The following is a 26,951-nucleotide window of genomic DNA, read 5'->3' on the forward strand; positions in this document are numbered from 1 at the left end:
ACCTCATGTGTGACATCCCTGCCACTCCCCTCTAACTTTCTTGCCTTCATGTCCCCTTGTCTTGTGTTTCTAACCTTAATTTCTTTTTGAAACGAAGGGAATTATAAATAAAAATTTATATTGCAGAGGGAGAGATGAACATAAATCAAGCTGACCAATTAACCTATAATTAGTTGCTGAGAGCTGAGAGAAGAATGAGGAAGCAACAGTTGATTGTATCAATTGTTCAAACATTTTTATTGTCCGAATAAAATTTAAATCTACGTATCGACATTGGTTATGTTCAGTAAGGAAAGCATTTTCTTGGAGATAAGTTTCCATTGTGAGTTAAGCATTTCCAGTTAGAGAATCCCTCAAAGGGTCAGATCTGAAGTTTACATCCTGCTGAACAAGAAGAGCTACCCTGGCTCCAGAGAAAAGTTCCCAGCACAACACTCAGAATTTGCTCCTCCTGACAACCAAGAATGAAACAATTCGAATTCAAGACATGTTCATCATTCACCCAGGGTACAGAACCTGACTTTTAATCAGGTTGAGGCAAATATTTTCCCCTCAAATAACTAGAGGTGTATCCTGCTTATCTGGGAACAATTTCTCTTGTTCCCTGAGACTGAGGGGTGGTGGTCCAGCGGCCGACGTGGGGCACGAGGGACCCCAATCCATGACGGTTTCCAGGATGAAACAAAACACATGCACGACAAGCCTCTGCCTAAGGGACTCAAATGTCTGTGTATTAAGGTAGCTGGTAAGATAGGTGACGTTCAAAAATGTTTCAGTATAACAGTGGATTTTCATTTCTTTCCTGGAAGCTTTATGTTTCATCCAGTGATCTGATCATGGCTGGGCAGTGACCGCTGCAAGCAGCAGACTGTTGGAAATCACCGTCTGCGCTGCTGGTGCAAGAGCAACTCTGACAGATCTCAAAGGGGCCCAGCGCAGCTTCCTCAGCAAAATAAACCCTAGTTTAAAAACGTCTGGGGCAAGTGCTGACATCCAACTAGCACCAGCTGAACACCCGCTACGTTCCACAGTGTGGCAGCCGGTGGAGCCAGCAGGACCTGCCAGGGCGTACACGCGCCCAGGCCCTGCGGGGCTCAGAGCAGGTAGAGCACCACCTGGGGCAGGAGGGCAGTGGGGGGCAGCTCAGGCAAAGGCCGGACGCAGGCGAGCCCCGGGCAGAGTCAGGGAGAGCACTCGGGGGCCACGAGAGCTGCGGAAGCAAGGCCACGTGGTGGAAACCTCGGAGAGCGCCCTAAGGGTCTGGGCAGGGATGGCGGGAGCAGGGGGGGCATCCAGGCGTGTCTCTGGCTGTCAGAGGGAGGGCGGTCCGCTGGGGCCGCGCAGCCAGGGCTGCCGTCAGACAGGGAGAGGCACAGAGGAACAGCAGACGGAGAAGGCCCTGGGGGGGGACGAGAAGCAGGTGGGCTCCTGGGGCGACACCAGGCCTGGGTTTGACTCTCATCAACGCTCTCAGTGACCCTCACAGCCACACTCCTGCTCATCCTCGTGGGTCAGAGGCAATTCCAGGATTTGGATTTTCCATCCTGAGCCCCAAGCCCATGCACGTTAAGCCAGACGGGTTTAGAAGCCAGAGGGGAATTCAGAGGCTCACCACCTGAGAGGCAGCACCCTGGAAATCTGACCCTCCCTTCAGCTTAGAGCACAAAGGGGGGTGACGGGTGTCCCCAACACACATCAGGGCCCCACTGTTGTGTGGCCATTAACAACCCCTCACCGTTCCTTACGCTTGGCCTCCCATCTGTCACTACAAGACGACTACAACCTCTGGAGGTAGCGATGCTGGCGCCCCACAGGCTGGCTGAACCATGACGCAGCGCTGGCGAGCTCGAGACCTGGGGCAGGCCAGCGTGCAGCGTCTGGTCCCTGATCCTCGCCGAGCCTGAGCCGCCACAGTGAACAGGGAGGCCCAGCCTCTCCTGCCAGGCCGTTCAGGGCGGCTGTCCCATCCCTCAGCCAGAGACAGAGACAGGAAGAGCCGGTCCTCCAGGGCCCAAGGCAGGACGCGGACGAGGCACAGCTGCTCCGCTCCTGAGAACTCAGTCACCGGTCAGGAAAGCCCTCCCAGCCCCACGCCCACAGAGGGGACACGTACCACGCCAGGGGGTACCACGGAGCGCACTGTGCTTTACCCGCCCTCATGGCTCATCCTGTTCCTTCCCTCACCCGAGCTCGACCAACTGTTCTCAGAACTAACCCTACGCTGAAAATTGGGTCTGAAGGCACCAGCCCTGCCCGTGCCACAGGCCCAGGCTCAGCGCTCCCGCCGAAGCGGGCAGGGAGGGGGCTGCCTCGGCCCCTCTGAGATGCCCCAACCTCGTTTGGAACTCCCATGACCAGCCCCCCCCCCCAGGTGCCCACAGACGTGCTCTCAAGGGTGGCCGGCCAGGGCGCTCTCGGGGTGCAGGCGGGAGAAGCGCCCAAGGGCCCAGATGGGGAAGATGTTTCTGTAGCTCGTGTAGCTGATGGCACAGGACTTGTTGAAGACCCCAGCGATGTTGTCCTGAAAGGACACAGGGAATAAACACAACGGCTCCACCAGGGGGCTGGACAGCTCCCTGAACCGGGACCCTGGCTGGAGGGCTGGCCGGCTGACCTCAGCAGGCGGGCCGACCACCACCCCAGCTCTCGGACCCCAGGCCCTGCAACAAACCTTCCAGCCCGGGCCACCAACCCCTCGCAGCCCCACCAACCCCAGACTCATCCAAGGCGGGGTCAGCCTCATGTGACCTCGTGACCCCATGCCCTTCCACACTTCCTTCTGAGTGAGGGGGCTGTCAGGCTCAGCCCAAGGGTGTCCTGGCCCGTGGGCTTCTCCCCCGCCAGCTCCTTCCCCGACACCACCAGCCCTGCCGCCAAGCCAGTGCTTCAGCTGCAAACGGCCCAGGCCTTCAGGACCCGCCACCATCACAGACCTGCTTCCAACACAGGCCACTCACCGGTGGTGTTTGTGACTCTCAAATCCCCAAGGTGAAACCCCACCCGCGGGCCCATGAAGGACGTGGGGCCAGGCGCGGGCCCACTCGTACCTGGGGCCAGTCGCCATTGGGCAGCTGTTTCCCAAGCAGGTAGCTGACTCCCCTCTCCAGGGCCGCTACGTCAGGGTGCCTGCAGGGAGAGGGGCACTGAGCACTCCCACCCCCACTCTGCACGAGCCCACCTCCGGCTGTGGACAGACCTGCGTCCTCACCCTCACGCAGCCAAGCACAGGGACAAGGATGTGAAACGCTGCACGATGACAGACAGACCTGAACTGCAGACCCGCCGGTAACAGTCGGCCCACCAGACACCCCGAGGAGCAGGAAACGCCACCAGGGCAGAGGCGAGCGGACAGGAGGGCAGCCCCACGCGTGGCCGGGCGAGCGGTCCCTGCCATGAGGTGCTGCTCTCCTGTCCCCCCGGCCACTGGTCCTCAGGGCCCTCTGAGGGCCACCGAAGCCACATGTGCTAAGCTTGCTCGTCCCGGCCTGATGAGCCACCAGAAGGCTCGATGGCTCAGGACGGAGCTCAGCCTGCCCGCTCCTGCCCACGTTACCCGGCCTTCCTTTGAGGGGGTTTTAGGGAGATTTCCCAGTGGCCCCAAACCCAACAGGGCAGCACAGGCTGGGACACCGTGTGCACGTCTGTGTGCACATGTTTGCGTGGGTGTGTTGTGTGCATGCGCCTGAGCACGTGTGTGGCTTAGGGCCGGCTGCGGACACAGAGCAGCTGCAGGTGCTGTCACACCTCACGCTGACGGCCCTGCTCCCCTGGCTGTCCCTGTCGGTGGCCTCTTTGCAGGACCTGCCACCTTGCCCTGGGAGCCTGTTGAGGGGGCCCCGCAGGCCTCGCCTCCTGCCACTGCTGCACTCGGAGCTCAGCTGCCGTGCCCGCCCAGGCTGCCGGCTCACCGCCCTTCCTTCGCCCAGCCCCGCGGCTCTGGGACAGGCCTCGTCGCCCCCACCTGACGGCCATCAGCCCCATCAGGGCCCAGCATGTGTTGTGGATCTGGGAGCGGGCGCTCTGCACGTAGCGCCGCTGCTCACAGGACTCGAAGTCCTCCCCCCAGCCTCCATCTGCCATCTGTCGGGACAGCAGGAAGTCGCAGGCCTGGGAGACCTCTGCACAGGCAGCCCTGCAGAGACCAGCAAGACACGAGACACCGTCATGCCGGGCGAAGTCCGTGCCCCCCTTCTCGCTCTGGCCAGGCCCCTCAGGGTCACGGAGAGGGCCGTGTGGGCCTCCGCACTCAGGCCCACCCCACCGTGGGACGTGAAGGGGGACAGGCGCCGGCACCGCAGGGCCGCTGGAAGGTAAAGGGAGATGCTGTGCATCTGCAGATGGCCTCCCAGACGTGGCCCGCCAGCAAAGCAGCCCTCAGGGAGGCAGCTGGAGACAGCTGACCCGAGGCCTCCTCCCTTCTCCCAGCCAGCATCCTGGCCTCGGGCCGCTCCTGCTCCTACTTGGGTGTGGGGCTTGGGTACGGGCGGGTGAGCTGGGGGAGGGCAGAGGGCCAGTGGCTTCCCTCCCCCACACGAGCCGGGAGGCTGCGCAGTGAGGCACAGTGGCTCACACATTTTCCGGAATCTTGATCTTATCTCACTGTTTAAAAACATGTAAGAACACCCCCCAAATCAAACAACAAAGGGAGAAACGCCTCCAGCAGAGTGTCATGCTGAGAAGACCCCCCATCCCGCCAAGGTGGGAATGTCCACACTCACCCATCGCGGTAAGTGTGCCCCATGCAGGCGAAGGCTTCCAGCCCAAAGCAGGTGCCGTAGGTGAAGCACACCCCCCAGGAGCTGGAGGAAGAAGGGGACAGCGCCCGGCCCCTGAGTCCTCGTTCACAGCGGGGGCAGGGACTCCCTCCAGCATGGGGGTGCACGGGGGGGCTGCGGCTATCTTCAGGAAAAGCATCCACAAGGCCTTCAGCACTAAGACAGACCTACCCAACCTGGCCTCCGTGGGCGGCTCCACGCGCTGGATCCAAAGCCAGATGAGAACGGATCCAAACACAGAGGAGGGGTGGAGCCACCAGGCCACGGCGCCCTTCCAGCGCCCTCACACAGAGGAGGGGTGGAGCCACCAGGCCACGGCGCCCTTCCAGCGCCCTCACCACACTGCCTTCGCAGCACGCTGCGCGGTCACCACCGGGGGAGGCTGCGCATTCATAAAGGAGCAAGGCCCACCAGGAACACGTCCAGAAACCCCTGGGGCAGCACAAGCACCCCACACGCATCTGCACCCACAGGCATCACTCACCCTTCCCAGGAGCCATCAGGCCTCTGCTTCTGCCGACAGAACTGCAGGCCCCGCTCGAGGGTCTCCCTGGAACACAGCAGGATGAACATGCCCGATGAACATTCCAGCAAAACAGCAACTTACCTGCTACCCCCATTGCCCCCACTCTACGGCCTCAAAAGAATGAGCATGGTCTTCCTTAAAAATATGTAAAAACAAACAGTTCAGGGAGGAGATACAAGGTCAAAGAAGCAGCAATTACAGGCTACAGGAGGGGAGCAAAGTGGCAGTGAAAAGAAATTAAGGAGAGGAAAACCTCAGGGACGAACCCACATTAGAAGCAGCTACAAACAGGATCGATACCACCGAAAACAAGGTCAGTGACACAGGCTTGAGTAAATCACATAAACGAAAATTTTAAAATAAACAAAAAATGAGAGAGAAAATGATACATTCAGAGGACAAAGAAGATCCATCACAGGTCTAACTGGTACTTCCAAAGAAGACCTGGTTCTCTGAAAGGACTAGAGGGGAAGGTACGAATACAGCCTTTAGGGTGATCCGCCCCCCATGACGCTCACTGGCCTCCAGGTGCTCAGCCCGTGTCATCCCTCTCGAGCGGCAGCCTCGTGTCCTGTTTGTAGCCAGCTGATCCCTGCACCGTTGATGGTCGCTGCTTCCAGCTCCCACCTGGCTGGCAGACAGACTCCCTGGCTCTACTGATCCCTCCCTTGCTGGCTCTCCTGGAGCCGCCATACAGAAGCCCACGTGGCAGGAAACTAAGGGTGGCTCCAGCCAACAGTCAGCAAGGAAATGGGGCCTGAGGTTGACAATCTGCAAGGGATGGAAGCCTGCCAACAACCGCACACGCCTGGGGCAGACCCTCAGTCAAGGCTCAGGTGAGGCCCCAGCCCTGGCCAGCATCCTGACTGCAACCCGGGGAAACCCCAAAGCAGAGGGCCCAGCTCAGCCATGCCTGGACTCCTGACCCACAGAAACTGCGAGGTGATAAACGTGAGCTGTTTTGAGCCACCAACTCAGCAAGACATGTTAATACAAAGAATGAAAGTACAAATAAACAACATTAGCAATAAAAAGAGCGGTATGACTATAGCTTTACTGGAAATTAAAAAGTGAAGAGAAAATAAGAAAAACTCATGCAATACATCTGAAAACTTAGACAATATGTACAAATTACTCAGAAAATTAATGTATTGAAACTGCCTCAAGAATAAAGAGCCTGAATAGTCCTACAACTACTAAAGATATACGTAAAAAACATAAACTTTGCCCAGAAAAAAAACTCCAAGTCTAGACATTTTGTAAGTGAATTCTACCAAATTATCAAGAACAATCATTCTAATCTTACACAAACTCTCCTAGGAAATAGAAAGAGGAAGGAACACTTTCCCTAGTTCATTCTGGGAACTCAACATAAGCTTCTCAACAAACCAGACAAGAGGGATATGGTAAAGTAAAAATTTCAGGCTGTTCATTAATGGACACAGATGCAAAACTCTAAATATTGGGAAACTACATACAGTAGAGATATACCAATACTAAGTGAGGTTTATCCAGAAATGCAAAGGTGTTTTAACATTAGAAAAATCTACAATAATTATCTACAACATTAACAGATAAAGGAGATAAATGTATAATCATCTCAATAGAGACAGAAAAATCATTTGCTGAAATACAACACCCATTCACAACAGAGAGAAAAAACAACTTAGCAAACTAGGAAGAGAAAAGAGCTTTGTTAACCTGAAAAGGGATAATTACCAAAAACCTACAAGAGACGTCATTCTTTTTTTTTTTTTCGTCCACATCACACAGCTTGTGGGACCTTAGTTCCCTGACCAGGGACTGAACCCAGGCCCCCTGCAGTGGAAGTGCGGAGTCCTAACCACTGGACCACCAGGGAATTCCCAAATGTCATTCTTAATGGAGAAATATTAGAAGCATTCCCCTTTAAAATCAGGAAATATGACAAAGATGGCACTATTACCACTTCTGCTAAGCAGAATACTGAAGTCTTAGCCAGGGCAATGAGACAAGAAAATAAACTATAGGCCTATGGATTGAAAGGAAAAATATGTCATTTACAAGTGATATGACTGTCTACAGAGGAAACACAAAAGAATCTACAAGCAATTAATTAGAATAAAAAGAGTTACCCAGATGGATTCGCTGGTGAATTCTACCAAACATCTAAGGAAGAAATTGTACCATCTCTACAATCTCTTCCAAAGAACAGAAACAGAGGGAATTTTGCCTAACTCATTCGATGAGGACAGCATACCAAAAACAGACAAAGACATTATAAGAAAGGCAAGCTAGGGATAAATATCTTTCAGTAGCACAGATATAAAAAATCCTCAATAAAATATTAGCAAATCAAATCCAAAAATGTATAAAAAGAATTACATATCACAAACAAGTGGGATCTATACCAGGTATGAAAGGCTGGTTGAACATTCAAAAATGCAATCTATCAAATCAACTTCTTTTCTAAAGAAGAAAAAAAATCACATGATTATATCAATAGCTGTAGAAGAAATATTTGACAAAATCTAACACCTATTCATGATAAAAAGAAAAGAAAAGAAAACTTTCAGCAAACTAGGAACAGAGGGGAAGTTCCTCAACTGGATAAAGAGCAGCCACAAAAAAACCCACAGCTAACATCATACTTAATGGTGAGAAAAACTAGATGCTTTCCTGCTGAATCAGGAACAAGAATGTCTACTCTCACCACTTGTATTCAACTTCATACTGGAAGTCCTAGCTAATGCAATAGGATAAGACAAGGAAATAAAAGGTATACATATTGGGGAAGAAGAAATAAAACTGTCTTTGTTCACAGATTACATGATTATCTATGTAGAAAATCCCAAAGAACCGACCAAAAAACTCCTGGAACTACTAAGCAATTACAGCAACGTTGCAGGATAGAAGGTTAATATACAAAAGACAACTGTTTTCCTACCAGCAATGAACAATTAGATTCTGAAATTAAAATCACAATACCAATTATGTTAGCACCAAAAAAAATTTTAAATACTTAGGTATAAATCGAAAAAAATATATACAAGATCTATAAGCGGGAAACTATAAAATTATGATAAAGAATCAAAAGATCTTCCCAACTTGATCTATATATGCAACACAATCTCAATCAAAATTTCAGCAAATCATTTCATAGATATCAACAGATTCCAAAGTTTTATGCAGAGGCAAAAGAACCAGAATAGAAAACACACTATTTAACGGAAATAAAGTTGGAAGACTGACACTACCCCACTTAACTGTAAAGCTACGGTCATCAGGACTGTGTGGTATCAGTGAAAGAATACACAGATAGATCAGTGGAGCAGAATAGACAGCCCAGAAACAGACCCACACAAATACAGTCAAGTAATCGTTGGCAAAGGAGCAAAGGCAATCCAATGCAGAAAGGAGAGTCTCTGTGACAAATGGTAATAGAACACCGAACATCACATAAAACATAAATATATCTAGGTACAGACCTTACACCCTTCACAAAAATTAACTCAGAATGAATCACAGACTTTGTGTTTTCATGTAAAACACAAGACTATAAAACTCCTAGAACATAAACATAGGAGAAACTCTAGGTGACCTTGGGTTTGGTGATAGCTTCTTAGATATAACACTCCAATCACAATCTATGAAAGAAAACACTGATAGGCTGTACTTCATTAAAATGAAAAACTCCAGCTCTGCAGAAGACATTGTTGACAGAATGAAAGTGTAAGGAGCTCTTTTGCCCCTTTCCTGTTTGCCCATTTCTGTTGCCCTCAAACCTTACAGAAATCAGGTCACTAGGTGACATTCAACCTAACTCCTGACTCACGCTCTACTGAATGCACACCATGCCTTGCCTAACCTGTCGGTCCTTTCCCTAGACGAAAAGAAGTAGGAATTAAGAACTGAGCAGTTAAAGAGTGACTAGCTGTCTACCCCCAGCAGCCTCCTTAGCAATCCTGCAGGCAGGCCGCGTGGGCAAGACGACATCTGAAGAAAGCTCATGAGGAGTCAGCCAGCCTGCACACGAGGAGAGGACACAGAGCTTGACCTCCTGCCTTGACGGTTCACTGAGATTCTTTCCCTTTTTCCCCTTTAAAATCTGTCAGGGCTGAGCAGAATCTTTGGAGTTGATTCAGGGGACATGAGCCCACCTCCTCCCCACATTGCCAGCCTTCTGATTAAAGCAACCTTTCCTTTCTACCAACACTTGCCTCTCAAGTATTGGCTCTTGAGCAGAGAGCAGCCAGACCTGAGCTTGCCACAGACTGAGAGAAAATCTTTGTAAAATACATAGCTGACAAAGGGTTGCTATTTAAAATATACAAGGTACTTCTAAAACTCAACAATAAGACAACAACACAAATTTTAAATGTGCAAAAGATCTGAATACACACCTCACCAAAGATATACACACGGCAAATAGATACATGAAAAGATGTTCAGCATTATACGTCATTAGGAAATCACAAATTAAAACAATGAGATACCACTACACACCTATCAGAATGGCCAAAATCCGGAACACTGACAGCACCAAATGCTGACGAGGATGTGGAGCAACAGGAACTCTCATCACTGCTGGTGGGAATGCAGAACGGTGCAGCCACTTTGGAAGACAGTTTGACGGTTTCTTACAAAACTAATATTCTCTTACCATATGAGCCAACCATATGCTCTTTGGTATTTACTCAAATGAGCTGAAAACATGTGCACACAAAAACCTGCACAGGAATAATTATAGCAGGTTTATTCATAGTGCTAAAACTTGGAAGCAACCAAGATGTCCTTCAATAGGCAATGGATAAACAAACTGGTACATGAAGATATGAAGAAACTTTACATGCATATTACTAAGTGAAAGAAGCCAATCTGAAAAGGCTACAGACTGTATGATTCTAACTATATGACATTCTGGAGTGGTTCCCAGGGGATCGGTGAGGGGGGAGGACGAATAGGTGGATCATGGAGGATTTTAAGAGCAGTGAAACTATTCTGTATGATAGAGTAATGATGGACACATGTTGTATACATTTGTCAAAACCCACGGAACATACAACACAAAGAGTGAATCTGAACGTAAACTATGGACTTTGGATGATAATAATGTATCAATATTGGCTCATCGATTGTATTTACAAAGTACCAAATTAATGCAAGATATTAATAACAGGGGAAATGGGGTGGGAGGGGGAGCAAAATGGCTAAACAGGAACTCCCTATGCCATCTTTCTGTAAACCTAAAACTGCTCTATAAGACAAAGTGTATTAATTTTTTTTAAGTTTAGCAGATTGTCTAGCTATAAGATCAATATCAAAATCAATTGAAGAGGCTCCTGGAAAGATGGCAGAACAGGCAGCACTGGGAACCCCTGTCCCACCTGGACAACTACTGCACAGGCAGAATGTGCCTGATGTAACTATTCTGGAAGTCTGCAGACTGTTGAAGGCTTGCAACTTCCAGGGGAAGGTTTGGAGGGTTAAACTGCTCTCAGCTCTTAGCACGGGAACAGCTACCCATTCCCCACCCCAGGGCCCAGCAGGCAGCTGTGCATGTGTCCCTGCAGCATTCTGCAGGACCTAGGGTGGGCAAAAAGGACCCTATCCTCCAAAAACTGGGAATCTGTTCTGAATGATGCTTCTGATCACAGAGGAGTAGGCAGAGAGGCAGGAGGCCACGGCTGCTGCACCTGCCCCCAACTGTTCCAGCCCCTGCCCTTCTGGCTGAAGTGACTTTCAGGGGATTTAAATGCTATTCACAGTAGCATTACTCACAATGGCTAAAATGTGGAAGCAACCTAAGTGTCGACCATAGATGAACGGATAAGCAAAATGTGGTTCATCCATAGAGTGGAATATTATTCAGCTTTTAAATGGAATGAAGTACTAATAATACCTGCTATAACGTGCATGAACCTTGAGGATATTACTCTCAGCGAAATAAGCCAGACACAAAAAGACAAATATTATATGATCCCACTTACACACGGTACTTAGAGTAGTCAAAATCATAGAGACAGAAAATAGAATGGTGGTTGCCAGGGGCTGGGAAGAGTGGGGAAATGGGAGTTATTATTCAATGGGTATCAGTTTTACAAGATGAAAAGAGTTATGGGGATGGATGGTGATGATGGTTGCACAACAATGTGAATGTATTTAACACCACTGGATTGTACACGTAAAAATGGCTAAGATAGTAAATTTTATGTTACATGTATTTTAACACAAGAAAAAAAATTAGTAGCATAAGAATCTGTGAGTCCACACTAACAAATAAGCAAATAAGTAAACAGGGGCAAAGTAAAGCTCTTAATAGAACACCAACTAATACATATGAAAGGAATGACAATTTTGCAATCGTTATATGAATAACTGATGCAAGCAAGAATCATCATCAGGTGCTAAAACTAATGGGTAGAAGTTTGATGAGAAACACAATATTTACATAGTTTAAAACTTTCTCCCCGAGAGGGCAGACAGCAGAAGCAAGAAGAACTACAATCCTGCAGCCTGTGGAACAAAAACCACATTCACAGAAAGAAAGACAAGATGAAAAGGCAGAGGGCTATGTACCAGATGAAGGAACAAGATAAAACCCCAGAAAAACAACTAAATGAAGTGGAGATAGGCAACCTTCCAGAAAAAGAATTCAGAATAATGATCATGAAGATGATCCAGGACCTCGGAAAAAGAATGGAGGCAAAGATCGAGAAGATGCAAGAAATGTTTAACAAAGACCTAGAAGAACTAAAGAACAAACAAACAGAGATGAACAATACAATAACTGAAATGAAAACTACACTAGAAGGAATCAATAGCAGAATAACTGAGGCAGAAGAACGGATAAGTGACCTGGAAGACAGAATGGTGGAATTCACTGCTGCAGAACAGAATAAAGAAAAAACAATGAAAAGAAATGAAGACAGCCTAAGAGACCTCTGGGACAACATTAAACACAACAACATTCGCATTATAGGGGTCCCAGACGGAGAAGAGAGAGAGAAAGGACCCGAGAAAATATTTAAAGAGATTATAGTTGAAAACTTCCCTAACATGGGAAAGGAAATAGCCACCCAAGTCCAGGAAGCGCAGCAAGTCCCATACAGGATAAACCCAAGGAGAAACACGCCGAGACACATAGTAATCAAATTGGCAAAAATTAAAGACAAAGAAAAGTTATTGAAAGCAGCAAGGGAAAAACGACAAATAACATACAAGGGAACTCCCGTAAGGTTAACAGCTGATTTCTCAGCAGAAACTCTACAAGCCAGAAGGGAGTGGCATGATATATTTAAAGTGATGAAAGAGAATAACCTACAACCAAGATTACTCTACCCAGCACAGATCTCATTCAGATTCGATGGAGAAATCAAAAAATCAAAAAATCAAAAGCTTTACAGACAAGCAAAAGCTAAGAGAATTCAGCACCACCAAACCAGCTCTACAACAAATGCTAAAGGAACTTCTCTAAGTGGGAAACACAAGAGAAGAAAAGGACCTACAAAAACAAACCCAAAACAATTAAGAAAATGGTAATAGGAACATAACATATTGATAATTACCTTAAACGTGAATGGATTAAATGCTCCAACCAAAAGACACAGGCTTGCTGAATGGATACAAAAACAAGACCCATCTATATGCTGTCTACAAGAGACCCACTTAGATTTAATTGATATTTATAGATTTAATTGATAGATTTAATTGATAGATTTAATTGATAATTAAATTATCAGATAGATTTAATTGATATTTATAGCACATTCCATCCAAAAACAGCAGATTACACTTTCTTCTCAAGTTTTGGAAGTCCTAGCCACGGCAATCAGAGAAGAAAAAGAAATAAAAGGAATACAAATTGGAAAAGAAGTAAAACTGTCACTGTTTGCAGATGACATGATATTATATATAGAGAACCCTAAAAATGCCACCAGAAAACTACTAGAGCTAATCAATGATTATGGTAAAGTTGCAGGATACAAAATTAATGCACAGAAATCTCTTGCATTCCTATACACTAATGATGAAAAATCTGAAAGAGAAATTAAGGAAACACTCCCATTTACCACTGCAACAAAAAGAATAAAATACCTAGGAATAAACCTACCTACGGAGACAAAAGACCTGTATGCAGAAAACTATAAGACACTGATGAAAGAAATTAAAGATGATACAAACAGATGGAGAGATATATCATGTTCTTGGATTGGAAGAATCAACACTGTGAAAATGACTATACAACCCAAAGCAATCTACAGATTCATTGCAATCCCTATCAAATTACCAATGGCATTTTTTACGGAACTAGAACAAAAAATCTTAAAATTTGTATGGAGACACAAAAGACCCCGAATAGCCAAAGCAGTCTTGAGGGAAAAAAACGGAGCAGGAGGAATCAGACTCCCTGACTTCAGACTATACTACAAAGTTACAGTAATCAAGACAATATGGTACTGGCACAAAAACAGAAACATAGATCAATGGAACAGGATAGAAAGCGCAGAGATAAACCCACACACCTATGGTCAACTAATCTATGACAAAGGAGGCAAGGATATACAATGGAGAAAAGACAGTCTCTTCAATAAGTGGTGCTGGGAAAACTGGACAGCTACATGTAAAGGAATTAAATTAGAACACTCCCTAACACCATACACAAAAATAAACTCAAAATGGATTTGAGACCTAAATGTAAGACCAGACACTATAAAACTCTTAAGAGGAAAACATAGGAAGAACACTCTTTGCCATAAATCACAGCAAGATCTTTTTTGATCCACCTCCTAGAGTAATGGAAATAAAAACAAAAATAAACAAATGGGACCTAATGAGACTTAAAAGCTTTTGCACAGCAAAGGAAATCATAAACAAGGCGAAAAGACAACCCTCAGAATGGGAGAAAATATTTGCAAACAAATTAACGGACAAAGGATTAATCTCCAAAATATATTAACAGCTCATGCAGCTCAATATTAAAGAAACAAACGACCCACTCCAAAAATGGGCAGAAGACCTAAACAGACATTTCTCCAAAGAAGACATACAGATGGCCAAGAAGCACATGAAAAGCTGCTCAACATCACTAATAATTAGAGAAATGCAAATCAGAACTACAATGAGGTATCACCTCACACCAGTTAGAATGGGCATCATCAGAAAATCTACAAACAACAAATGCTGGAGAGGGTGTGGAGAAAAGGGAACCCTCTTGCACTGTTGGTGGGAATGTAAATTGATACAGCCACTATGGAGAACAGTATGAAGGTTCCTTAAAAAACTAAAATTAGAATTACCATATGATCCAGCAATCCCACTACTGGGCATATACCCAGAGAAAACCATAATTCAAAAAGACACATGCACCCCAATGTTCATTGCAGTACTATTTACAATAGCCAAGTCATGGAAGCAACCTAAATGCCCATCAACAGAAAAATGGATAAAGAAGATGTGGTACATATATACAATGGAATATTACTCAGCCATAAAAAGGAACGAAATTGGGTCATTTGTTGAGACGTGGATGGATCTAGAGACTGTCATACAGAGTGAAGTAAGTCAGAAGGAGAAAAACAAATATCGTATATTAACACATGTATGTGGAACCTAGAAAAATGGTACAGATGAACCGGTTTGCTGGGCAGAAGTTGAGGCACAGATGTAGAGAACAAATGTATGGACATCAAGGGGGGAAAGCCGTGGGGGGGTGGGGATGGTGGTGTGATGAATTGGGTGATTGGGATTGACCTGTATACACTGATGTGTATAAAATTGATGACTAATAAGAACCTGCTGTATAAAAAAATAAATAAAATAAAATTTCAAAAGTTAAAAAAAAAAAAAAACTTTCTCCCCATAAAGAAAAAAATATTAACTTTACAGTGGGGAAAACAAGTGGCCATCTCCTTAATCAAGCGGTCAGTGTTGACACACGCTTCCTAATATGATGCACTGAGAAGCCCCATCACTTTTGTTACTTTCCCGACAAAAATGCTTAATTTTATAACCTGAATCTTGTCATGGGCAAACACAGAAAAACATACATTGAGGACATTCTACAAAATAATTTGCCATATGCTTCAAAAATGTCAGTCATCAAACACAAGGAAAGACTAAAGAACTGTTCCAGGTTAAAGAACTAATACATGACAACTAAATACAATGACCCTGGATTAGACCTTGAGGAAAAATGTTTCTATAATCCACACCACTGGTACAACTAGGACAACTGAAATAAGTTCTATAGATTAAATAATGGTATTATACCAATATTAATATTGTGACTCATATTTAACTAAGAGAATATCCTCATTAAAAAAAATACTAAAAGAAGCCACGACAATGAGAAGCCCGCACACTGCAACGAAGAGTAGGCCCCGCTCACCGCAACTAGAGAAAGCCCACGCACGGCAACAAAGACCCAACACAGCCATAAATAAATAAATAAATAAATAAATAAATAAATAAATTTATTTATTTTTTAAAAATACTAAAGTATTTAGGGATTAAGGTAATCACATTTGCAATTTACTTTCAAATGGTTCAAGAAAAAACATACATGGGAGGGAGTATGATGAAGGAAATACAGTAAAATGTTAAAGTGGAATTAATTAAAGAAGCTTCACCTAAAGCTGGAGTCAAGACAGGCCTGTAAGGGAAGTGCTCAGGCCCACCAGGCATCATCAATTACCCCAAACAGGAAAAAATGTCCCTCCACATCTCGGGCAGGAAGGTGTCCCTGCTCACTATCCAGCAGGAAGAAGAAAACTCTCTTTCCCACAACAGCCCAGCCAATCAGAGACGGCAGCAGCCCATCAATGGGAAGCCTCCATACTCTGGATCCCCAACCCCTCCAGCAGACTCTTTGGTTATCACAGCCCCTATACAAGCAAGTTCCCTTTCTTATTCTATGGATTTTCCTGTGATCTGTCACAGTTCGCATGTCCCGAGTTGCAATTCCTCTGGCTATTCTGAATAAACTCACTTTTGCTAGTTAATTAACTGGCTATTATATTATTAAAGTTGACATTAACAACTGAGCAATAGTTCGAAGAGGTAAATAGAAGTGCTTTTTACTTCTTTTATAACTTTCTTATAAGTTTGAAGTTAATGAAGAATTTCAAGTCAATCTAGTAAAATGGAATATCCCATATATGTATTACTAGAGTAACTGACACCCTCAAACTATACCTAAAAACACTCCTAGATAAATTAAAAATTTTAATATAACAAGTTAATATATTTGTTCAAAAAATAAAAACTTATGTTCAAACTCTCTAGAGGTAAAAATAATAAAGTAATTGGGGGAAAATATCTGTAACATAAGATAATTACTTTTTGTGCTTAATAAACATGTACGGCAAGAAGAAAAATCATCCCAGCAACAAAGTTGGAAAGGGTATGAATGGCAATTCATATGTGAAAGAAGAAACAGAAATGACCTATAAATGTCTGGAAAGAATATTTTAGCTCAGTAATCTCCAAAGAAATACAAATGAAGTAAATCCACCAGAAAACTATCATAATTTACCTTCCAAAGCAGGAGTTTTTACACAATAACAATAGTTATTCTGTGCTTATCACATGCCAATCTCCCAGTGCTTCCGTGTGGTATCTCAGTCCTGCCAGTTCCATGAGGCTGTACTGTTGCCGCACGTGGCAGGGGGGCCTGGGCAGGGGGTGAAGTGACTGGACCAGGATCTCAAGCAGAGAAGGGGCCGGGGCAGGGGCATCCACCCAGACAGGCTGCCTCCAAGCCCACGTGGCTCTAGGGAAGAATAAGGGCCCTGAACAAAGATTTAACAAGAGGATACTGGTTCAGGTTAAAATGGGGAAAAGCTGGAAAACAGCAATGAAAATTCAGAAATAACCATTACAACTCATGTTGGAGGAGAATGCCAAATGACAAGGGAAGTTATCACCTGCTCTCAGGAACCTCAGAGTAAACAGAGCCAGTTACGTGAAAGGTGCACCGTGGAGATCAAACAGTCAGAACGCCCTCTTCTCAGGGGTGAGGAAGGGCAGCTGGCTTTCTTCCTGGTGCTTTTCTGTATCGTCCAAGTCTCCTTCAAAGAGCATGCTTTACTTTTATTATAATAATTCTTAAAAAGATGATTAAAAAGGAAGGTCAATCCTGTGAGGGCATCTCTGAGGACAAGGTGGCCAAAGGAAAGGACCCCAGATCACACGCACAGCACACGGCCAAGGGACCAGCCTGGCCTGGGTGACAAAAGGAAGACTAGACACAGTGCCCGCTAGTGCCCCCTGGTGGCTGCACCTCCTGCCAGAACAGACGGAAACCAGCAAAAACATGACTGGATACTCCTCCAATTTTTTTTGGGAAATAAAGCAACATGCTCCTAAATAACTCATTGGCCAGAAAACTTACAATAGAAATAGAAAATGCTTTTAACTGAATGATACATCAAAACTTACATATAAACTTAAGTGTACATTTAAAAAGAAAGCCTGGGGCTTCCCTGGTGGCGCAGTGGTTGAGAATCTGCCTGCCAATGCAGGGGACACGGGTTTGAGCCCTGGTCTGGGAGGATCCCACATGCCGCGGAGCAGCTAGGCCCATGAGCCACAATTGCTGAGCCTGCGCGTCTGGAGCCTGTGCTCTGCAACAGGAGAGGCCGCGATGGTAAGAGGCCCGCGCACCGCGATGAAGAGTGGCCCCTGCTCGCCGCAACTAGGGAGGGCCCTCGCACAGAAACAAAGACCCAACACAGCCAAAAATAAATAAATAAAAAAAATTTTTTTTTAAAAAAAGAGAAAGCCTGAAAATCATTTATCTAAGCATCCATCGAAGAGAGCTTTCTCCTCTGTGGGAGGATTTACTGCAACTTCTTATTTTTCAAACACCGGTCATAGACCATTGGTGAGTTATGATTAACATTTATTTAAATTGAAAATATACATATTATTTATACCTATATAAAGGGATAGTATACATCTTTAATTTTAGCTATACCTTATAGATACATTTATTAAGAGATTCATTTATTATCTGTATGTAAGCAATAGTTTCATAAAGTACAAAATAGGATGCACGCATGCCATATACTGAAAATAAGAAATACATGTCCATTTATTACACTGCTGCCTCAGTTAGTTGTTCAGTTTTATACACAAAGGTATGGGCACGATATACACTGCGTCTCTCATTAAGGAATGGCCCATCATGCTGGAAAACGGCCACTCCCACGCGACAGCAAACCGAGCAGCAGAAGCACCGTGCGGCCAGCTGGACAGGCCAGCCCGACCACAGCCACCCTTTCTGCCCTGTACACACAGCGATGGCTCCTCAAGGCCAGGCTGCAACCTCTCTGACAGGCTCAGGCTTTGTTGTCTTGCCTTTTCAGATTGCAGCCAGGGAGCAATCTTATAACTACGTGCAAGCCTGGGAATTCTGGTGGCGTTTTCCCATACAGTTATAGCTCAGCCATCTGTTTCGAGGTTGTTCTCCATCCTTCAAATCTTTATTCTGCCTACTCAACACAGAGCAACCCTCTTCAGCAGTGACGTGAGGATCCTGCAGCCCCTGCCTGTTCTATGCTTCCCAGTCTAGTAGAGCAACATTGGGATGAACCTGTAGACACCAGAGAATCTCATAATGTAATTTCCAGAAAGCATATATTTTATTTTAACTGTATTATGTAGAAAGAATTTATATTCATTTAATGTCATTCACAGGCAATTATGCTATCCTCTAAGAGTGAATGTGTAATTATTCTGTATCAACTTCCTTGCATCATTTTTTCTCTAGGTAAGCTTTGTAAGTTTTTGAAATTGAGAAAATAACATTTGAACTAATAAAGTTGAAAAATCAGCATTTTTTTTAAAAAGCGGCTTTTAAAAAAAAATACAGACTGCTATAGAAGTTCCCTTGCCAAAACTGATTCATAAAAGAGCTAAGGTTTGTTTGTTTACAAAACTACTAGAAAATACAGATAAAAGAAAATGACTATATATGAAAAGTTGGATGTGTGTTTTCAGTAGAAGGTATGAGAGGGACTTCCCTGGTGGCGCAGTGGCTAAGACTCCATGCTCCCAATGCAGCGGGCCCGGGTTCGATCCCTGGTCAGGGAACTAGATCTCACATGCATGCCACAACTGGAAGTTTGCATGCCACAACTAAGGACCTTGCCTGCCGCAACTAAGGACCCAGTGAGCTGCAACTAAGACCCAGTGCAACCAAATAAATAAATAAATATTTTTAAAAAAGAGAAGGTATGAGGAATAAGGATGCATTTTTGTTGAAGGAAAAAAAGAAAGTAATTTTTTTCTAAGTAAAATGATTGTTCCAGAATAAGAAAGGAAAAAGACAGGACAAAACCTGAATGGATATAAAAAGCTGTATGTTTATAGAAAAGGAATCTTGAGAAAGGAATTTTATGTGTAGTCATGTTACTAAGACTGGAATGGATTTATACAAGTTTTTAAACAAGGAAGAATTTTTTTGTTGTTGTTGTTGTTTGTTCTTGTTTTTTTTTTTATTTATTTTTGGCTGTGTTGGGTCCTCGTTGCTGTGCAGGGGCTTTCTCTACTTGCGGCGGTAGGGGGCCACACCTTGTCGCAGTGCGCGGTCTTCCCATCACAGTGGCCTCTCTCGTTGCGGAGCACAGGCTCTAGAGCGCAGCCTCAGTAGCTGTGGCGCACGGGCCCAGCTGCTCCGCGGCATGTGGGATCCTCCCAGACCAGGGCTCGAACCCGTGTTCCCTGCATTGGCAGGGGGATTCCTAACCACTGCGCCACCAGGGAAGCCCCAAGGAAGAATTTTAATATCAAAATTACACTGGTTCTGGGACTTCCCTGGTGGCTCAGTGGTGGTTAAGAATCCGCCTGCCAATGCAGGGGACATGGGTTCGAGCCCTGGTCCGGGAAGATCCCACATGCCGCGGAGCAACTAAGCCCGTGCGCCACAACTACTGAGCCTGTGCTCTGGAGCCCGTGAGCCACAACTACTGAGCCCGTGTGCCACAACTACCAAAGCCCGCGTGCCTAGAGCTCATGCTCCACAACAAGAGAAGCCACCACAGTGAGAAGCCCGCGCACCGCAATGACGAGTAGCCCCTGCTCACTGCAACTAGAGAAAGCCCACACGCAGCAACAAAGACCCAACGCAGCCAAATATAAATTAAAAAAAAAAAATTACACTGGTACTAAATTAGAATTTGCTTTTCTCTATTAAAAGGATAGTTTTCTTAGATTATTGATCTGCTCTTAATAAGAAAGGGTAAACAAATGTTTTTCTTTACCTTTAATGCAATATGTCTAGAAAACTAAGATTCTATGATTTGTCTTTATCGGGTCTTTGATTACTTAAGAAAACTGAGTCTTCTCTATTAAAAGAGACAAGCTTTTTTACAAGTATGTAACTTTTCATATGTGTTAAATTTCATGGGAAGCATTTTCAAATAAGAAGTGATGCTGAGCTTTTTTTAGGAAATATTTATGTGGAAATTATTAATAAATATTCCAGGACTTCCCTGGTGGCGCAGTGGTTAAGAATCTGCCTGCCAATGCAGGGGACACGGATTCGAGCCCTGGTCCGGGAAGATCCCACATGCCGCAAAGCAACTGAGCCCGTGCGCCACAACTACTGAGCCTGCACTCTAGAGCCCATGAGCCACAACTACGGAGCCCACGTGCCACAACTACTGAAGCCCATGTGCCTAGAGACCGTGCTCCACAAGAGAAGCCACCACAATGAGAAGCCTGCACACTGCAATGAAGCGTAGCCCCTGCTCGCCGCAACTAGAGAAAGCCTGTGCACAGCAACAAAGACCCAACACAACCATAAATAAATAAATAAATAAACAAATAAATAAATTTATTGAAAAATAAGTAAATAAAATAAATATTCCAGAAATCATATGAAATTCCCAAAAATCTGGTATGCCCTGATATAATTCCAACTCTTTTCATTTACAAATAGTTATTGTTTGTCATTTGCAAACAGTTATTATTTTACTCTGATGCTTTTGCAAAAATGTTCCTGCAAAAGTGCTTCATCTTCAAAGAGATTCATGGAAAAGGCCCTCACAAGTACTCTAGAATGTAGGCTTCTGATAACTGCTCATTCTTTAGCATTCTATTTTCCAAAATTAAAAGACCCTTTTTCTCCTCTTTTAAGCTGTCTACAACTTACAGCAATTTAGTAAACATTTATCTTTTTCTCCCTACCTGGTCCCTCAAGAATTCTGAAACTCCTATTAAATATTCTTATTTTTCATAACAATACATATTTGCAAAAGTTAAGTAAGAATCTGTTCTTGTAACAGGACACAACTGGACAAGTCCTTGTCTTGGCCTCTTAGCCTAAAGAGACTTTAAAGATCCAATATGAGATTCCTCATGAAAAGTTCCAACGAAACAGATTTTAAAGAGCCTATATGGTCAGTCGCTATTCCTGCTGCACTTATATAAATAATCAGGCCAAGTTTATTGAAACTAGACTCGGTTATCTTTGATAGAAATGGAGATGATTATAAAGAGAAAAATTATGTTTCAATAATACACCTTTATGTACATCAGATTCTAGTACCATTAATTGTCTTTTAAGTTTGTTTTCTAAGTGTAAACTGGACTGAATCCTGAATTCTTCTGATTTCCTCCAATATGTGGCTAGAACTCTCCAAACTAACATTTACAATTTTCTTCCACTCTTTTGATTTTTGAATCACTATGAAACTAAAACTGCCCTTTTCCCGAAGCCCTGCAAGCAAAAGCTGGACAACTTGATACAAACTTCAACAGCTCATGTGAGGACGATCCTCATGCCTGTTGCTGTGTGGCCACTCAGAAAGATCACCAGAGACATTCACACTGAAAACCAGGAAAATCTGTCTAATTGCCACACTTGTCCTCACTGCATCTGAAGATGCTTAGAACCCAGCATCTAGAAATCATCTCAACTAGCTGCTCTCCAAACTCAGAAACTGAATTTATAATTTGCTTGAATTATTTACCATTGTTTTTCTTTTGTTTCCATAGAAATGCCTCTCATTGAATTACCTGATTGCACAGATCATATAGAGGTCTAATTTAGGTGGAAAGACAACTACGATGCTGCCTCCTGAAGTAAACACCCAAGGTGCATCCTGTCCTGAGGAACACTGAGGACATGTGATTGCTGACACAGCATGTGCGCCTCCGTAAACAACTTTTAAAGTTTTTGTAGACTGACTCAGAAAGGTAATACCCGAATCTGATTATAACCCATTTGATTTATTTAATTGATTAAATTTGGGCTCTGGGAAATTTTTCAATCTTGATTATTGTTCTTTTTATAGTCATCACATTAATTTCGCAACAGTTTTAAATGCCTACCGGCAGCCACTCACATACCAAATGGTATCCATCGGATCAGACAACTGGATGAAATTTGCAATAACCACATGAATGACGAAGATGGTGACTACATGGCCCTCCAATCCGTCAATTCAACTAATGAAAACAGCAAATATGTGACTCTTCAGCCTGACTACACCAACGGTGGAGAGAGAGAATAACACTACACTGGTTGGTGATACTCTCAGCCAGCTGAGACAATGACCAAAAGAGGGAACTGTTAAAATCAAAAACAAACAGAGCCCAGCCTCGAAAATTCCCTGAGCAGACAAAACCAGTTTAATCATACAAACAAAGACTAATTTAGCTTATTTTGCAAGACTAACTTGACCTGGGTCATTTCTTGTTTACACCTCTGGAAATCATAAAGAAAACTTGAACTGCTTCCCAAGGTTGATACGAGGTAATCACTGAAAATTCTAATATTGTAACCAGTCACTGTGAAGAATAAACAGTTACTGCTTTCTCACAATATAAGCTCTTTATAACAATATATACCTGAGCCTCATTCAATGTTTTGGTTTGTGCACTCCTGGTTTGCAAACTTTGTGGTGTGTGCATGATAAATTTTTACTAATGATTCACTGGCTTTACTTTTAGCTATTTATGAACCTTTGACAAAATCCTAAACAAAATACTTATTAAATTGAATCCAACAATATATAAAAAGTAAAGCACATCATGACCAAGCTGAACCTATACCAGGTTTACCAAGAGCCATGAAACAACAGAATCATACAAGGATGAAGGAAAATCTACAAAAACTGCACAGAAGCCCCATAACACAGCAAGTCCACATCTACATCCTCAAGAAATGGGAACCTCTGTGCCCCAAAACACAAGTCTGAGATTGTTCACAGCAGGATGATTCATAATAACCCACTGAGAGGCCCTGAAGGATATATGACAAGCACACGCATAAACAAAGCGTGGCATCTGCATTCGACAGTGGAGAGAGACAGACGTGGGATTCCACGTTGGGATCACAGTGGGCAGAGGAGAACCAGGAGGGGAGCTTCTGGTAATGTGTTTGCCTGACATGGTCACATGGGTGTGTCCACTTCATAATTAATCCAAGGGCTATATGTATGGTTTGTGTACTTCTCTAAACACGTGCCAGACTTCAACAGGAAAGGTTTATTTAAAAACTACCATTATTTGGACACAAGTGGAGCTGGGGGTACAGGCATATCTCATTCTATTGTGCTTTGCTTTACAGCACTTCACAGACACTGTGTTTTTTTTACAAACTGAAGGTTTTTGGCAACCCTGCATCGAGCAAGGCTATCAGTGCCATTGTTCCAACAGCATTTGCTCACTTCATGTCTCTATCACATTTTGGTAATTCTCACAGTATTTCAAACTTTTTCATTATTATTATATCTATTATGGTGATCTGTGATCAGTAATCTTTGATGTTACTATTACAAAAAGAATTTGACTTGCTGAAGGCTCAGATGATGGTTAATATTTTTTAGCAATAAAATATTTTTAATTAAGATACGTACATCGTTTTCTTAGACATAATGCTATTGAACACTTAATAGACGACAATATAGTGTAAACGTAATTTTCATATGCCCTGGGAAACGAAAAATTCACGTGACTCACATTACTGTGACATTTGCAGTGGCTGGAATTGAACCCACAGTATCTCCTAGGTACACCTTTATGTGTCTTCTTTTAATGTTATTAAGAAGATGCAAAAACTAACTCATTTTTGTGTTATAACTATGCTACTCTGACCCTCAATACACACATTTGATATACTACAGGGCCTACAGCAGGATTCAGGAGCATCTGAAACCTCTTCCATTTTTAAATGAGCTTTATTCCAGAGCCCCCTGTCTGAGATGGGCCCCCGGCCTGAGCACCCCAAGTGAGCAAATGGCTTGCTCTCAATGACATCAAGGTTGTCTGATTTCTTGGCCCCAGGTTGATGGTACCCATGCTGCGTGACTGAGCATCCCTGTGCCAAGGCCGCCCTTACCTGATCTCTCCGGCCCTGTGGTCTGGGAACTGCTTGTGGAAATGCTTCAGCGCCTGCATCACAGCCGAGGTGCACTCCACATATGTGTAGTCAATCATGATGTCCCCTGGGAAAGAAAAGGAAGGCTTGAGGAATGTCAACTTTACCTCAGCTGCCCAATTTGGCAATTCAGGCCAAACCGTGACACAGGAGAACGCCATAAAATGCAGAGCCTGTACAACACATCACAAGCCTGACCATCCTCCAAAGGAAAGGGGGAAGCGTCACCAGCGACCAGCCGGTGACATGGCCACCAGGTGGGAGGGAGGCACCTACACAGGTGACCCGGAGGCCCATCTGTGCTGCAGGACAGCCAGGCCAGTGGGAGGGTAACAGAGAAGCACACACAGCAGAGCTGCACCCCACCCTGAGAAGGCCTCCACAGGAGTACATTTGCCAGTTACAGGAGCCCGACAAATGTAGACCCGGAAGGAGGGTACGGGGCGCACACAGACGCAGCAGGAGGACACAGGCGAGCGGGTCCCCACTGTCACCTCCCTGTGAGGAGCTGTGGGCTCCATGAGGAGCACTCAGGAGACAGGCCGGCCTCTATGGACGACAGAGCAGGAGCCGGCCCAGGCTTGGGCCAGAGAGCCGGTGTGAATCCCACCCACCTCCAAGAGGCAGACTGCAGCTTTTCTATCCACAACCAGGGTCACCGCACCCTGCGAAGTCGAGAAGCATGGAACGCTCTGGTGCTTGGGGGCTCCTTAGAGCATCCGCCCGCATCTGCCAGAACATTTGTTGGCACTGCCCTCCGCAAGGGGAAAGAGCTCCAGGCTCTGGCGGGAGATCCGGCCTCAGGCACGTGGGGCCCCTGAGTCTGTGGCAACTGGCCGACCACTCACCGAAGATCTCCGAGGGGTTCAGAAGCTCCAGAAGGTGTCCCCCACGCTTGGTCTCGTAGGTGGCAAACCCTCCATCGGGGTTTCTCATGCTCAGCAACTAAAACCAGAGGGAACATCCTGAGAATTCGCCCATGCGCTGAGCACATGCAAGGGCCCACAGGCTGTGGCACAGCTTTCTAGAAACACCCCAAGGCTAGGAACCAACGAGCAGGGATGGGAAACAGGGAGCCGGTTTTCATGTTAAACCAGGACCCTCAGGCGCCCAGAACAGTGGGCTGCAACCTTTATCAACCAGGTACTCCGTGACCACCCAGGACCACTCCCCGGCACGTGCATGCTTACCACTTATAAAGCACACGTGCGCCACCAAACTATGTGATCTCCATCGTAAAAACCGGACAAAACTTGGGTGTGCTAAGAGGGTCTGTGGTGGGGTGGCCAAGACTCCACGTGCACAGCGCCCTCGGCTGTGCGACCAGAGTCCCACACCCAGCAGCCTCACCACAGCGACAGCATCGAAGAGCCGCTCTCGTGGGACGTGCTTAGTGACAAAGGGACACTTTTCCTGCAGGAGAAGGAGGGACTTCAAGGCCTCAGCAGTGCAGTCGGCAACAATCCAGCCACAGTCCAGTGTGCTGAAGGAGAAGCCGCCCTGGAAAGTGTGGGGCTGTAAGGGTGGAGGCCAAGCCCACACCTGGCCACCCCAGGCCATGGCGCCTCGCACGCCTGCACAGAGCCGAGGCCCATCCACAGCGGAGGCACAGCCACAGCCCCAAGCCACACACACGTGGACGGCCTCCAACTTCCAGCACAAGGACTGCAGCCTCTGCCCGTCACCGCCTTCAGGCTCTACTGCGGGACGGGCACAAGCAACCCGCAGTGAGAACGCACCATGGCCACGTTCACGCCCCCACGCGCTGCAAGAACTGCCCTCCCCACTCCTCCCCTCATCGCTGTCATTCATGTTCTGACAGCTTATTTAATGCCTGCACGTGCTGCTGAGTGCACACAGTGTGTGACGTGGTGGGGTGAAGCCCACATAGCTCAGCTACTGCATTTATGCACAACTCTTCAGTCAGGAATATCTTGGGTACATCGGTGGAACCCCACACTGTGCCTCTATCAGAACAGGAAGCCGAGGAGAGAGCCCTCCTTGAGGGCAAGGCCCAGCTAACCGGGGCGCGTAGGGTTGGCCGCGGTACCTTGCTCATCTGGCGGTAGTACTTCTGGTAGTCGGGGAGGTTGTCTGGGACCTGGTGAGCATCCGAGGGGCAGGAGGGAACACATCACCACCATAGTACGCAGACACCGGGCAGGGAGGGGCCAGCACAGCAGGACATGCGGGGACCCATTGCCGCCGCCCTCTCGGTCACCAGTGCCAGTGGGAACCCTCCAGGCAGCACCCACGTGGCCCACTGCCCCCACCCACAATC

At 45.6% G+C, this 26,951-nt stretch overlaps 1 protein-coding gene across 3 annotated transcripts in view; it reads right to left on the minus strand.

Annotated features, from left to right (window-relative positions):
• Positions 1-209: 209 nt before the first annotated feature.
• Positions 210-26,951, minus strand: part of LSS (lanosterol synthase) — a 40,585-nt gene continuing 13,843 nt past the window's right edge. For 2 of the 3 annotated variants that reach the window (XM_059921757.1, XM_059921758.1), the window contains 9 exons: positions 26,721-26,771; positions 26,021-26,170; positions 25,519-25,615; positions 24,632-24,737; positions 5,260-5,325; positions 4,719-4,799; positions 3,962-4,132; positions 3,048-3,126; positions 210-2,521 (listed from right to left, as the gene is read on the minus strand). In XM_059921757.1, coding sequence (XP_059777740.1) covers positions 2,390-2,521; positions 3,048-3,126; positions 3,962-4,132; positions 4,719-4,799; positions 5,260-5,325; positions 24,632-24,737; positions 25,519-25,615; positions 26,021-26,170; positions 26,721-26,771 — 933 coding nt within the window. In that variant the 3' untranslated portion in view covers positions 210-2,389. The remainder of the gene's footprint in view (positions 2,522-3,047; positions 3,127-3,961; positions 4,133-4,718; positions 4,800-5,259; positions 5,326-24,631; positions 24,738-25,518; positions 25,616-26,020; positions 26,171-26,720; positions 26,772-26,951) is intronic. The other variant, XR_009503041.1, reaches the window with a different exon arrangement.

Source organism: Balaenoptera ricei, chromosome 4 (genome assembly GCF_028023285.1).
Source record: "Balaenoptera ricei isolate mBalRic1 chromosome 4, mBalRic1.hap2, whole genome shotgun sequence".
Taxonomy (NCBI): Eukaryota; Metazoa; Chordata; class Mammalia; order Artiodactyla; family Balaenopteridae; genus Balaenoptera; species Balaenoptera ricei.